General features: G+C 40.7%; 1 protein-coding gene across 1 annotated transcript; it reads left to right on the top strand.

The window, feature by feature from the left end:
- The first annotated feature begins 2,761 nt into the window (after positions 1-2,761).
- Positions 2,762-12,157, top strand: rnf17 (ring finger protein 17). Its single transcript, XM_029459427.1, has 17 exons — positions 2,762-2,904; positions 4,344-4,456; positions 4,798-4,895; positions 5,022-5,094; positions 5,391-5,480; positions 5,589-5,692; positions 5,869-6,037; positions 6,190-6,266; positions 6,396-6,470; positions 7,193-7,428; positions 7,540-7,629; positions 8,185-8,340; positions 8,509-8,680; positions 10,579-10,720; positions 10,996-11,183; positions 11,669-11,798; positions 11,990-12,157. The coding sequence occupies exons 1-17, from the start codon at positions 2,838-2,840 to the stop codon at positions 12,155-12,157; spliced, it is 2,148 nt and encodes a 715-aa protein (XP_029315287.1). The 5' UTR covers positions 2,762-2,837.
- Positions 12,158-12,386: the final 229 nt, after the last annotated feature.

The following is a 12,386-nucleotide window of genomic DNA, read 5'->3' as shown; positions in this document are numbered from 1 at the left end:
TACATGTCTCCTGACCTTTTTTGTTTTTCTTCAGACGGTCACAACCTGAAAAGAGGGAAGATGTTGTTAACACATCCTGCTCACAAGAGCTAGCGGGTCAGTGCGGCTTCTTCGTAGATTCAAAGGAAAATAAAAGGTTACTAGATCAGAATGATGCTTCCTTGGAAGAAAATCTATATGTTAGAGGTTTACTAAAGTAATATAAATGTTAATGATCCTTTTAAATGGTCTTGTTAATGTACCTTATGTGGTTCGTCTGAAGGTTCCCAGAAGATATTTGACTTCTGAAGCACAGCTGTCAATCAAAACATTCAATATTACCCTATACTACCACGTTGTGGCCACCAGGCGGGAAACAAAGGAATAGGAGGGAGGTTGTTTTTTAATAAGACCTTTGAGGTACACACAAATAGACGGCTTCCTATAGACATCATCTCCAGCCACAGGAGATGACCCACAATAAGTGATTCAGGAAATAGCTGGATAATAACAATGAGGCGGACGGATGGATGTACAAAGCCTATGTGAGACATCAGGACGGAGCTAACGAGACCATGCAGCTTAATTAAGAGCATCATTTATGAGTAAGTGACTTGATAAGGGTTTTGGGGGGTGCAGGAGGGTTATTGTTCCTGCGGAAACACAAGGGAAATCACCCGAGGATGGGAAGTGACCCACATTTGGGAAGAGGAAAGATGGGGGGCAACCCCCATTCCCTTAACAGGCACCCCCACATCCCCCCCTGGGCAGCCTACTGATTGGTTCATTACCCATAGTAAACACGTTTACTACCCCCCCTCCCTGGTGCACACATACACACACAGCCTGCCCCCCTTCCAGGCGATCATCCTGCCCTGGTAAAGACCCATGGCCAGATTCCTTCAGTGCCCTCACCAGATTCCTACATAACTCCACACTCTCTCCATCTGCTGGAATTCAGACGGCAGGATGGAGAAAATATTCTTTTGTTTGACAGGAAGTTTACAAAACCTGTTCAGACGAGGAGAAACGTAAATCAAGCAGCATTTGATCAATGTATCACTCTTAATTAAAGCACTTTCTATAGATTGTTTTTCATTGATTAGATTATTTTACACATGCTTTAAATTGCCGCCATAAAAAGAAACAATGATTTAATTTTTTGTTTGGCCTGTCTTATGAAATAAAATAACTACATAACATACACCATTAAATGAAAATGTTCACTCAATTACACAAAGTCTTGTTGATTCTCAAGTTTGGATTTTATTTACATTGAATAAATACAGTAACAGGATATCAACGTACGTTCTTCTTCTTTGTATCTTTATGTGCTTTGTTTTATTTATGAGAGTTATTGTTGTTTAAATGGGTGTATTTGTTATTTTCTTAGTAAAAAAGTCACATACATTTGAAGTGTTAAACATCCTCGGCCCAATGTGTTAACTGATCGAGGATGGTTTTCTGCCTCCTATTAGCAGACAGGTGTATTTTATACCTGTAGGCGTTTTGACACCCCACACCAAGGTGGTCTAATTTCAACCCCAGGAGCTGAATTCATTTGGACAGTGATGCAGAGGTGGGAGTTGAACTGTTGAAACACATGTATTTCAAGTAGTTTTTTGGGGCTGCATCCTGCCAGATCCAAATGGAAAGACCCCTGTGATGCGCTGCACTGTAATTCCCCCCTCCAGGGATTTGGATGTACGCTCTCTGAAGGTTAAAGTTTTGGACATGTTGCATACTAGATGATTTACCTTTACCATCTGATGTCTGTGCCTCTCCGCTCTCCATTGGCTGTCACTTCCAGTTACTGCTGCCTCGCTGGGTGGCTGGCCATTGTCCTCAGGCAGCGGTGCTGCTGGCTGCTGCGCTCAGATGGAGGAGAGGAGCGGCAATATCTGTGGAGCTTTGCAATTGGTTCAAAAAGGAAACAAAAGAATATATCACACAAGGCAACACACACAAATGCATATTATGAGGTTAAAGATAAAACAGTAAAGAACATATAAAAATGAAAAACACAACATGGTTAAAAGGAGGCAAGCTCAAACTGTTTAGGCCTATAGCTACAATTTATATATTCAGACACACTAAACACATTAAATTAGCTTCGCTTGCATATGCAATGTAAGCATCTCCCAAAATATCCATACACTATCACCTGGGACCCAGAGATCCAAAGACAAAGGGATGTCAAAGTGGATAAAGGTGGAGATGTCCATTGGGGGAAATGTAATGCAATGCATATTTACCCTTTTTCAGACTGTCTCACATAGTATCTATCAAAAAAAGAAAGTGAATATGTGTACCTTTGAAGAGCTCGAGGGTATAATGTTTTTGTAAACCCATCATCTAACAGACTATTTGTGTGTCTGCCTTAGTATGTGGCGCCCCCAAGTGCCCACAGAAAAGAGTACATAATTAAGACTCAGTCATTAGCTGTTTTTACTCACTGACCTTAAACTTCAAAACAGGTACTTACAGGATTTATTTATAAAAAAAAGTTATGAAAAGTAATATTGCACATGATATTGAAAAGTAATATTTCTCATTTATATACTTGTTCTCATTGTCCGATGTTTCAATGTCAGCACATTAGTAGCTTAAAAAATAGTTTTACTGTTGAGATGAAAGTCATTTCGTAGTCAGACCTAAAATAAAATTCACATCTATTGACATAATACATGCAACATCACCAGCAATTTAATAACATGACATGATTAATTCTTAATTATTCAAGTTTGGGACAATGAACGCACCTGAACGATGTGGTCACGTGACAAAGAGACAACCGCCCGCGCCCTTCTCTGTCGAGACGGAGAAAAGGAAAACACACTTTTATAAAGACCATAAAGATGGACAGAGGCGACAACCCCAGCGCTGTGATTTGCAAGTTATGTGGAGAAGCATTCACTCTGCCTGGTAGGATATTTACATACATTTTCTTACAATTTTAACGCTCCGGTTATCGTGTTATATGTTAACTGAAGTTAGCTAAAAGATGTCAACGCGTCTCCTAGCTAGCAAGCCAGTGGTAGCAGTTAGCTAATGTAACGGGCAGGTTTGCCAAAATTAGTATTATTTTCTGCATTGAAGTCTTAAAAACGTGTTAATTATAACTAATTATATAATCCAATGATATTCGAAAGTCTCTAGAGGTTGTTTCTTCTGCGGTGTGGTAAAATAAGGTAACCGTTAGCTAACCTGCTAGCTTAAGTCCAGTGTGCCGATGGGCCTCACAATGTCGCGCCAGTTCGATGGTAGAAATGTTTCGCTGATAAATATTTTAGAAACTGGGTGTTTAAACTCTGATTTAAAATATGTTGCCCCCCTCCATGTTTATTTTCAAACGGAATGAGTTGGTTTCGTTAATTAACTGTCAGACCAGGTCACAACCAGCGCCCATTCCTGCTGGCATGGCTTACTGCAGGGACCTGGCAGGAGGCCAGGGGCCAGTTTACACATACATTAATAATATTTACAGATCAAATGAATACACATTTAAAGGCCCATAACTCATCCTTCTTTTAAATTCTTTATTTTTAAATTAACGTATTTTATTAACTTTATGACAGATACATTAGATATTTTACTGCATGTTACAGCTGCAGATATATTTTAGTTGTAAATGCTTTGCTTACATTTGAACGAATCTTTACAATCAAAGCTGGAACATCTTCCATCATGCACTCAAATGTTTTCTATTGTGTGTATATATAAACTAACTCTATTAGTCTATTAAAATACCTGTTGATGCACTCTGGCACCTTTTTTGTTTTACATTAAAAGTATTTTTTTTAAAACGGCACCCTATTGAATATCACTGGTTTACAGGAATGCTGCACATAACAGGAATGCTGCACATAATGCTGCACATAACAAAGATAACAAAGAGTTTAATAAATAAAATAAAAATGGAATATGGACCATCTTTTCTGAACACGTATCATATCGTGACAGATACACAGCACTACAATGCAGCATTAATAATAACATGTCATATGTGGAATATACTACATATATGGATAACGTATTATCTTAGGAACACAATTACAAAACATGTGATGCATTGATGGAAATAAACAAACATTTTGATGACACAACTTCACTTGAAACATATTAATAATTAGCAAACAGTTCAAAGTTAGTAAAAGTAATTTCTGTACCACCTTTTTCATAAAAGTTAATATTACAGAGATCTGAAGTTAATGTAGAGCATATGACAAGGAATTAATGTTGCATTTCAATGTGCTTTTAAATTGGAAGATGCAGTGACCGTTCAACAGAAATGTACATTATATAATTTTGCATTCATACTGATGTTGCATAATTCCTGCTTCTCTTTGTGTGCGTTTTTTCAGAGGATGAAGTTGACGGCAACATCCCTCGTGTGCTTTTATGTGCCCACATCTATTGCACATGTTGCCTGCTGTCCATTCAAGATGACAATGTCATTAGATGTCCAGAGTGTGAGGTAAAACTGGCATAACTCAAGTATTGACCAAAAAATCATACAAAGCTATATTGTAAATTCTGGCCTGTTCTCTTAACAATCTGGCCGTTGTAACTTGATGATATTGATCATAAATAATTTGATTGGTGAGTCCTGCACATAAAGAAAAATGGTAGAATAGAGGAAGCAAATCAATTTCACGTTTTCACTGTCTAATTATTCATGGCCCAGTGTAAGTGTTAAACATGAGATGCAACATGTGAAAGGTGTTGGTACCGTCATTAGGATTCTGAAGCATCTGTAGCTCCATATCTTCAAGTGGTAATAGAGTTCATTAAAAAAACAAAGCTCACTCTCTGCAGGTTGACTCAACCCTTCCTGAAGGTGGGGTGTTTGGGCTGCAGGAAGATAGCAGAATCATTGGTCTCATCTACACTTCTAAAATGAACAATGTGAAAAGGTAAAATGTCATTTTGAATGTTAAAATGAACCACACTACCGACACACCTGTACTATAATAGAGTTTTAAAAGAGAATGGGTCTTAACTTTGATAATTGCTTTGGTGTTGTAATCTCCTGACCGCAGATCAAAGAATCGCAAAAAGAACAAATTGTCAACATCTACAGACATTAACGCCAAAACGGACTTTGTGGAGCAGGTATGCTTGGGTGAACCCAGGAGATGCTGGTGGGGAATGAAAGTTGTTAAAATCCATGGCTGAGGTGTGTTAGTATTACAGAGTGTCTGATCAGAGATTAAGCTATTACTAAAGATCAAATTATACTTAATTGTAGCTTCCACATTGATTGCTGCATGGTGAAATATTAAACAATTACAATTTGTCATCTGCCCTCAAGTTAAACTCAATGAATTAGTCAGGAGGATGTGACAATATGGTTATGATGAACAAAAAATATTCTGATTTTAAATTGGTTAAAATTGTGGTTGATTCAGCCAGCTGATATTGAGAAGATTAAGAAGGTGGTGGATGAGGCGTTGGCCCGGGCTGCAGAAAATCATGCCCTTCTGGACCACATCCATGAGGTGAAAGCTGCACTAGATCCCAAAAGACTGCATACACCTTGTCGAACTTGATTTTAGACACCTTTCTTCTATGTTGCTGGAGTGTTCCATGTCTATTCATCTCTGCAGACTCTGACGACTGGTGTGGCAGAACAGGTGAAGAGAGAGAGATCTCGGCTGGAGATTGAGATCAAGCAAACGGCAGACAAGGCTTTACAAACTATTCAAAAGTGGTATGGATATAAACTGTTCTCTTCAGGAAAAATCTATTGAGATGACAGCTGTTACACATACAGGTCTTCTTTTCTCTTCTGGCTTCACAGGATAGTATCAGGCTAGTTCTAAGGTTTTCTGAATAAAGTCTGTAAAGAGACATTTATCTCGATGTCTGTGATTTCGTTGTCTACAGGAAGGATATGCAGTTGAGTCAGCTGACTAAAATTGAGGCACAGTTCTCCACCAGCCAAGCAGAGGTGTGCTGTGTCCAGAAGAGGATGAAGGATCTGGAGATTGCCACGCAAATGGCCAGAGAAGTACGCCGTGTCCCCTTCCTGGAGCAGTATTGCACCCTGGATAAGGTATGCAATGTACTCAATGTACAATCACATACTATAAAAGTACCGCTAGTAAATGCTGGTTTTACGTTCCTTCTCAATATTTACAAAGAAATTAAGTTACGCAAAATGATTTAACATTCTGTGGCTGCTTGCTGTTTGTGCATTGGTGATAGGTTCTGCAGACGTTGCAGGCTCCTGTGGACGACCAGTCCTTCGATATGAAATGCATTACTATGGACTCTGGAATGAGGTTTGTCATTTTAAACCTGTCACATTTCCCCTGCCCTGGTATTTTAATACATGAAGCATGGGAGTCTGACAAACAGGATTTGACTTATAATATCTGTTTTGATTTTGGATTTGTATGTTTGTGTTCTAGCTGTGTCTTCCGGTCAGAAGATCTGAAGCACAGTCTGTTATTGTCTCTGAAGATGGAAGTCAGGAACCCAAAGCAGTGAGTCCTTAAATATCTTCTCTGTCATTTGGGATTGATTTGGGCCTAATGATGAATACTGCCAAATGGCCCTTTCCCTCCTCTCCTCCGCTCTGTCTCTCACTGTAGGTGTGTGCCCTTTGGAAAACAGAGCGTGCGTGTGTGTGTGAGAGAGTGAGAGTGAGAGAGAGAGAGACACACACACAGAGTGAGAGGGACACACAGAGTGAGAGGGAGACACACAGAGTGAGAGGGAGAGGGAGACACACAGAGTGAGAGGGAGACACACAGAGTGAGAGGGAGACACACAGAGTGAGAGGGAGACACACAGAATGAGAGGGAGACACACACAGAGTGAGTGAGAGAGGGAGACACACACAGAGTGAGTGAGAGAGAGAGACACACATAGAGTGAGTGAGAGAGAGACACAGAGTGAGTGAGAGAGAGACACACAGAGAGAGAGAGAGAGACACACAGAGAGAGAGAGAGAGAGACACACAGAGTGAGTGAGAGAGAGACACACACACAGAGTGAGTGAGAGAGAGAGACACACACAGAGTGAGAGAGAGAGAGAGACACACGCAGAGAGAGACACGCAGAGAGAGAGAGAGACACACACAGAGAGAGAGAGAGCGAGAGAGAGACACACACACAGAGTGAGAGAGAGAGAGAGAGAGTGTGAGAATCCTTTGGGGGGCCGTCTGTGTTTTGAAACCAAGTCAACTTGCTGTGTTTCTTTTTAGCTGGTCCAAGTCTCCACACAAAGGCCATGATCCGATCAACTCCAACAGAAAGTCTATGTCACCCAGTGGCGACAAGCTGCCCACGCAGCAACAACAAGACCGTGAGAGCTCGGGAGGCTCCTCTCCAAGCCAGATACCTCATGGCAGGTCCAACTGGTCTCGCCAAAGCTCAGCCTCAGACTCTGGAACTCCAGACGTAATTATTGAGGAGCTTTTGCATGAGAGACAAGAGCATGGTGCGTTTGACTTGAATAATGTCAGATCCAATAAGAACATGAAATCGCTTATGATGGAGGAAGAAGAGAAGCCGAATATATTTCTGTTAAATGCGATGTATCTTTCTGCAGCGCTCCCTCCCACCGGCCCTGAGCTGGCTAACAACCGAAGGAGAATCGACAGGATAAACAAACAAAAATCGTTTGACAATAAGAGAAATGGTAGAGAGCGTCACCTGTGTAATCATGTAGTTACATTAATGTAGTATATCTATAACCTAACACAATATTAGCCGCACATTTTAAGATGGCCCCTTTCTTTCTTTGATGAATCAACATCGGCAGATACACTGTCTTTGAAATCTTTGTTGTCATATCAAATGTTTTTTATTTATTGTTGGGTAAAATGCAGTACACATAACAAACTGGTCTTTGTAGCTTATCTTACCGTTTGTTGATTTCCAAAGTTTTCAGCTTCAAATCTAAAAACATTTACTTATTCAACACACGCTATAGAAAGATGGGTAGAACAGCAAACAACCCACAACATGTGTTTCACGTTCAAAAAAATGTTTTTCTCTTGCGTCACCTGTCTTTCTTCTCTCCCCCTTCATTTCCTTCCTTCCTCCTTACCTTGCACCTTCCCTGCCATCACTCTTCTCTCCCTTGTGACCCAACTTTCCTTTTTCTCTCTTACCTCTCCCTATCCCCTTGCTTCCTCTTACCCTCACTACCACCTTTCCTCTCTCTCTGATTCTCCTTGCTCTTATCTCCCAGTAAGCCTAGTGGTGGTAACCCACGTTGTGAATCCAAGTCATTTCTACATCCGCTACGTGGCCGAGAAGAGGGAACACGAGATGCTATCCAAGAAGGTCAACGCCTTCTGCTGCACAGACAGTTGTCGCTTCACTTCCAGTGACACAGTGGGGACCGGTGTGTGTGTGTGTAAAAAGTGATGAGAAATGAGGAGGAGTTCAAGTTTAAACATTCCATGTAGCCATATTCATTTTCTTGTTGACGATTATAGACTCTCGTCCTCTAAGAGTGAAGTAGAACTTGCTGGTCGTGTGATTCAGCCTTTGTTTCTCTGCTCCTCTCCAGACTCCATGGTCTTCGTGAAGTCGAAGGAGGGACTCTGGTGCCGGGCTCGTGTGGTTGAGGTCTTGCAGGACGGATGTGAGGAGGCTGTGAAAGGCTGCCCAGTCACCCAGCTGGCCAATGTCCGAGTCTTCTTCCTTGACTCTGGCCTCAGCATATGGGTCACCATACAGAGGTACACACACAAATGGACAGAAGGTATACAGGACTGTCTCAGAAAATTAGAATATTGTGATAAAGTTCTTTATTTTCTGTAATGCAATTTAAAAAAAAAAAAAAAAAAAAAAAAAAAAAGTCATGCATTCTGGATTCATTACAAATCAACTGAAATATTGCAAGCCTTTTATTATTTTAATATTGCTGATTATGGCTTACAGCTTAAGAAAACTCAAAAATCCTATCTCAAAAAATTAGAATAGTTCCTCAGACCAAGTTAAAAAAAAAGATTTATAACAGCAAAACAAAATCAAACATTTGAAAATGTCCATTAATGCACTCAGTACTTGGTTGGGAATCCTTTTGCACGGATTACTGCATCAATGCGGCGTGGCATGGAGGCAATCAGCCTGTGGCATTGCTGAGGTGTTATGGATGCCCAGGATGCTTCAATAGCGGCCTTTAGCTCATTAGCATTGTTGGGTCTGGTGTCTTTCAGCTTCTTCTTCACAATACCCCACATATTCTCTATGGGGTTCAGGTCAGGGGAATTGGCAGGCCAATCGAGGACAGTAATGCCATGGTCAGTACACCAGTTACTGGTGGTTTTGGCACTGTGGGCAGGTGCCAGATCATGCTGGAAAATGAATTCCTCATCTCCATACAGCTTTTCAGCAGACGGAAGCATGTAGTGCTCTAAAATCTCTTGGTACACAGCTGCATTTACTCTGGGCTTGATGAAACACAGTGGACCAACACCAGCAGCTGACATGGCTCCCCAAACCATCGCTGACTGTGGGAACTTCACACTGGATTTCAAGCAACTTGGATTTTGCTCCTCTCCAGCCTTTCTCCAGACTCTGGCGCCTTGACTTCCAAATGAAATACAAAACTTGCTTTCGTCTGAAAAGAGGACTTTGGACCACTCTGCAACTGTCCAGTGCTTCTTTTCCATAGCCCAAGTCAGACGCTTCTTCCGTTGTCTTGAGTTCAGAAGTGGCTTGACCATGGGAATACGGCTATTGTAGCCCATTTCCCGGACACGTCTGTGAACAGTGGCTTTTGATACCTGGACTCCAGCTTCAGTCCACTGTCTTTGAAGCTCCCCCAAATTCTGGAAGCGACTCTTCTTCACAATGCTGTTAAGGCTGCGGTCATCTCTCTTGGTTGTGCAGCGTTTCCTGCCACATTTCCCCCTTCCAACAGACTTTTTGTGGATGTGCTTTGAAACTGCACTCTGCGAACAGCTTGCTCTTTGAGACATTTCTTTTTGTGTCTTACCCTCCTGATGGAGGGTGTCAATGATAGTCCTCAGGACAGCAGTCAGATCAGCAGTCTTCCCCATACTTGTGATTTAGTTTACTGAACCAAGCTGAGTGTTTTTCAAGGCTCAGGAAACCCTTGCAGGTGTTTCGAGTTAATTAGACTATTCAAGTGATTCGTTGAACACCCTACTAGTATACTTTTTCATGATATTCTAATATTTAGAGATGGGATATTTGAGTTTTCTTAAGCTGTATGCCATAATCAGCAATATTAAAATAATAAAAGGCTTGCAATATTTCAGTTGATTTGTAATGAATCCAGAATGTATGACATTTTTGTTTTTTTAATTGCATTACAGAAAATAAAGAACTTTATCACAATATTCTAATTTTCTGAGACAGTCCTGTACATGCCCCGTGTTTCCAACAGGTTGAAAATGGTAGCTTGCTGCTCAGGCAGCGACAGAAGCCATTTTATAGTGGAAAATGTTGTTATTTTGGGTTCTAAAAGTTTTAGCATCTCATTATTGCTTCAGTTTAAAGAAATCACTCCACCAATGTCTTTTGACTGCATTTGTTTTCCATGCCTTTTATCTTCGTGATAAACAGTTATTTTAATACATCCTCCACTCTTGTCTCACACCTTTTCCAGTGAGGAGGGGAGCACTGAGTCTTCACTGCAGGCTGTGAACAACCACCTGAGGAAGGTGTGTGAGGCAGTCAATGTGGAGCTGGGTCACTTTGCTCCTCAGGCCATCAGATGTTCACTCAAGGACCTTGTGCCCTATGACCTGGTAAGACCACGGAGATTTAAATAGATACACTGTTTTTGCCTAAAATAATTAGATGTTCCTTCCCTGATGGACACAAAAGAAGTTATCCCAAAAGTTTTAAACATTTTACAACACACATTTATAATTTTAAAAAGATTTATAAGACAGAAAAAACTTCACATCAACAAAAGATATTTGCGAAAATTATGTTGTAAATGGTTTTTTGCAGAGGTAAAAGGTGTGTGTGTCTGTGTGTGTTTGTGTGTTTGTGTGCGCTTGTGCTCTTGTCCTCGCAGACAAAGGGCTGGAGTAAAGGGGCACAGGTTGAATTCAGCAATTTGGTTGGCTCAGCAGCAGTGGAGCTGCGTCCTTTGGGTCAGGACAGAGACTCTTTATTAGTGGACCTGAAGAAAGCTCCCATGGACCAATCCAGTGATGTGCCCATCTCTGTCAGAGAGTTCCTTGTTTTCATTGAAGTGGCCAGGTACACAACGTCGACATTATAATTCTAAATCAACATGCAAATGTCTATTACTCCTGTTTAAACGCAGTATTTTTGCACATTTAAAGATAAAGCTACACTGATATTATTATATTATACTATTTGTAGAATTAGTTTCCAGCGGTGGCTGCGCAGGATTGCCAGTAATAAAGACGAGACATTTAGGTGCCACCGCATCTACATGTGCTGCAGTCGCAATAATATCACAGGTTTATCGAGACGTAATCATTTTCATAACGACTGTAGAAAGATTTTGTCGCCATTTTGGAAGCATTTTCAGATGTTGATCCCATAAAAGTGCAGTGCCAGTTATTCAAATTGAGGAATTGGTTTGATGATTTAACGTTGTGTGATAAAACATGGATATAAGGTTTTCGATTGAAGCTTTGAATGTAAAAAAACAAGCATTTGGTACAGAGTTTCGAGCCCCACTGCGGAAGTGGTCTAACTTTGGCTGTGGGTTATAGGTTTTATTCCCCAGTGAAGTTGGACAGGAGGCCCCTGCTGTACTACCCTTCTGAATATCCCAAGGTCAACGCAGAGCTCAATGCTGTGGTGTCCCACATCAACAACCCTGCAGACTTCTACATCCAGCTGGTACTAAATATGCACTATAATATGCTATATATACTCAAACAAAGCGGCGATGCCAGGGATATAATTTAGATTAACTAGAGAGAACAAAACCTGTGCTTAGAAGAGAACATAGAGTGGTTTTCACTAAAACAAATTCTATCTTTTATTTTTTCACTCTGTTGATGCCCTACACATCCCCTCCGCCCCACCAGGTTGAGAACGTGGAGTCCGTGTTGCTCTCAGCTAAGCTCCAGGATTGTTACAACACGACGACACTCGGTGAAGAACATGACTTCAACATCTACTGCCCTGTCATAGAACAGGCCTGTGTTGCCCGCTATGAGGACGAGCTGTGGTACAGAGCTCAGATCATAGTTTAGCGTTTTGTTTCAGATATTTCAGATAAATATGTATCAAATGTACGTTTTGTGGAAAATAAAAGTGACATTTGTGTTAAATAATATTTTTGGAAAAAAATAGTTTAGAATTATATCCGGTTTAACGGCACTTTTTTTCCTCAAATATTTCACAATAAAAGTCATTGAGCCAATTACATCTGGCGTACAGCTTTATTTTCCTTTTGTATACTGACATTTTTTGTATTCTAGG

The sequence above is a fragment of the Cottoperca gobio genome, chromosome 21, assembly GCF_900634415.1.
Source record: "Cottoperca gobio chromosome 21, fCotGob3.1, whole genome shotgun sequence".
NCBI lineage: Eukaryota > Metazoa > Chordata > Actinopteri > Perciformes > Bovichtidae > Cottoperca > Cottoperca gobio.
The sequence above is the reverse complement of the archived record's forward strand: the minus strand, read 5'-3'. Positions and strand labels throughout refer to the sequence as shown.

Bases quoted from the DNA above. Each gene is read 5' to 3' on its own strand.
- rnf17 (XM_029459427.1), top strand. From the start codon at position 2,838: ATGGACAGAGGCGACAACCCCAGCGCTGTGATTTGCAAGTTATGTGGA. The intron at 6,267-6,395 runs GTTTGTCATTTT...TTTGTGTTCTAG, and splicing joins ACTATGGACTCTGGAATGAG to CTGTGTCTTCCGGTCAGAAG. The intron at 11,799-11,989 runs GTACTAAATATG...CCGCCCCACCAG, and splicing joins CAGACTTCTACATCCAGCTG to GTTGAGAACGTGGAGTCCGT.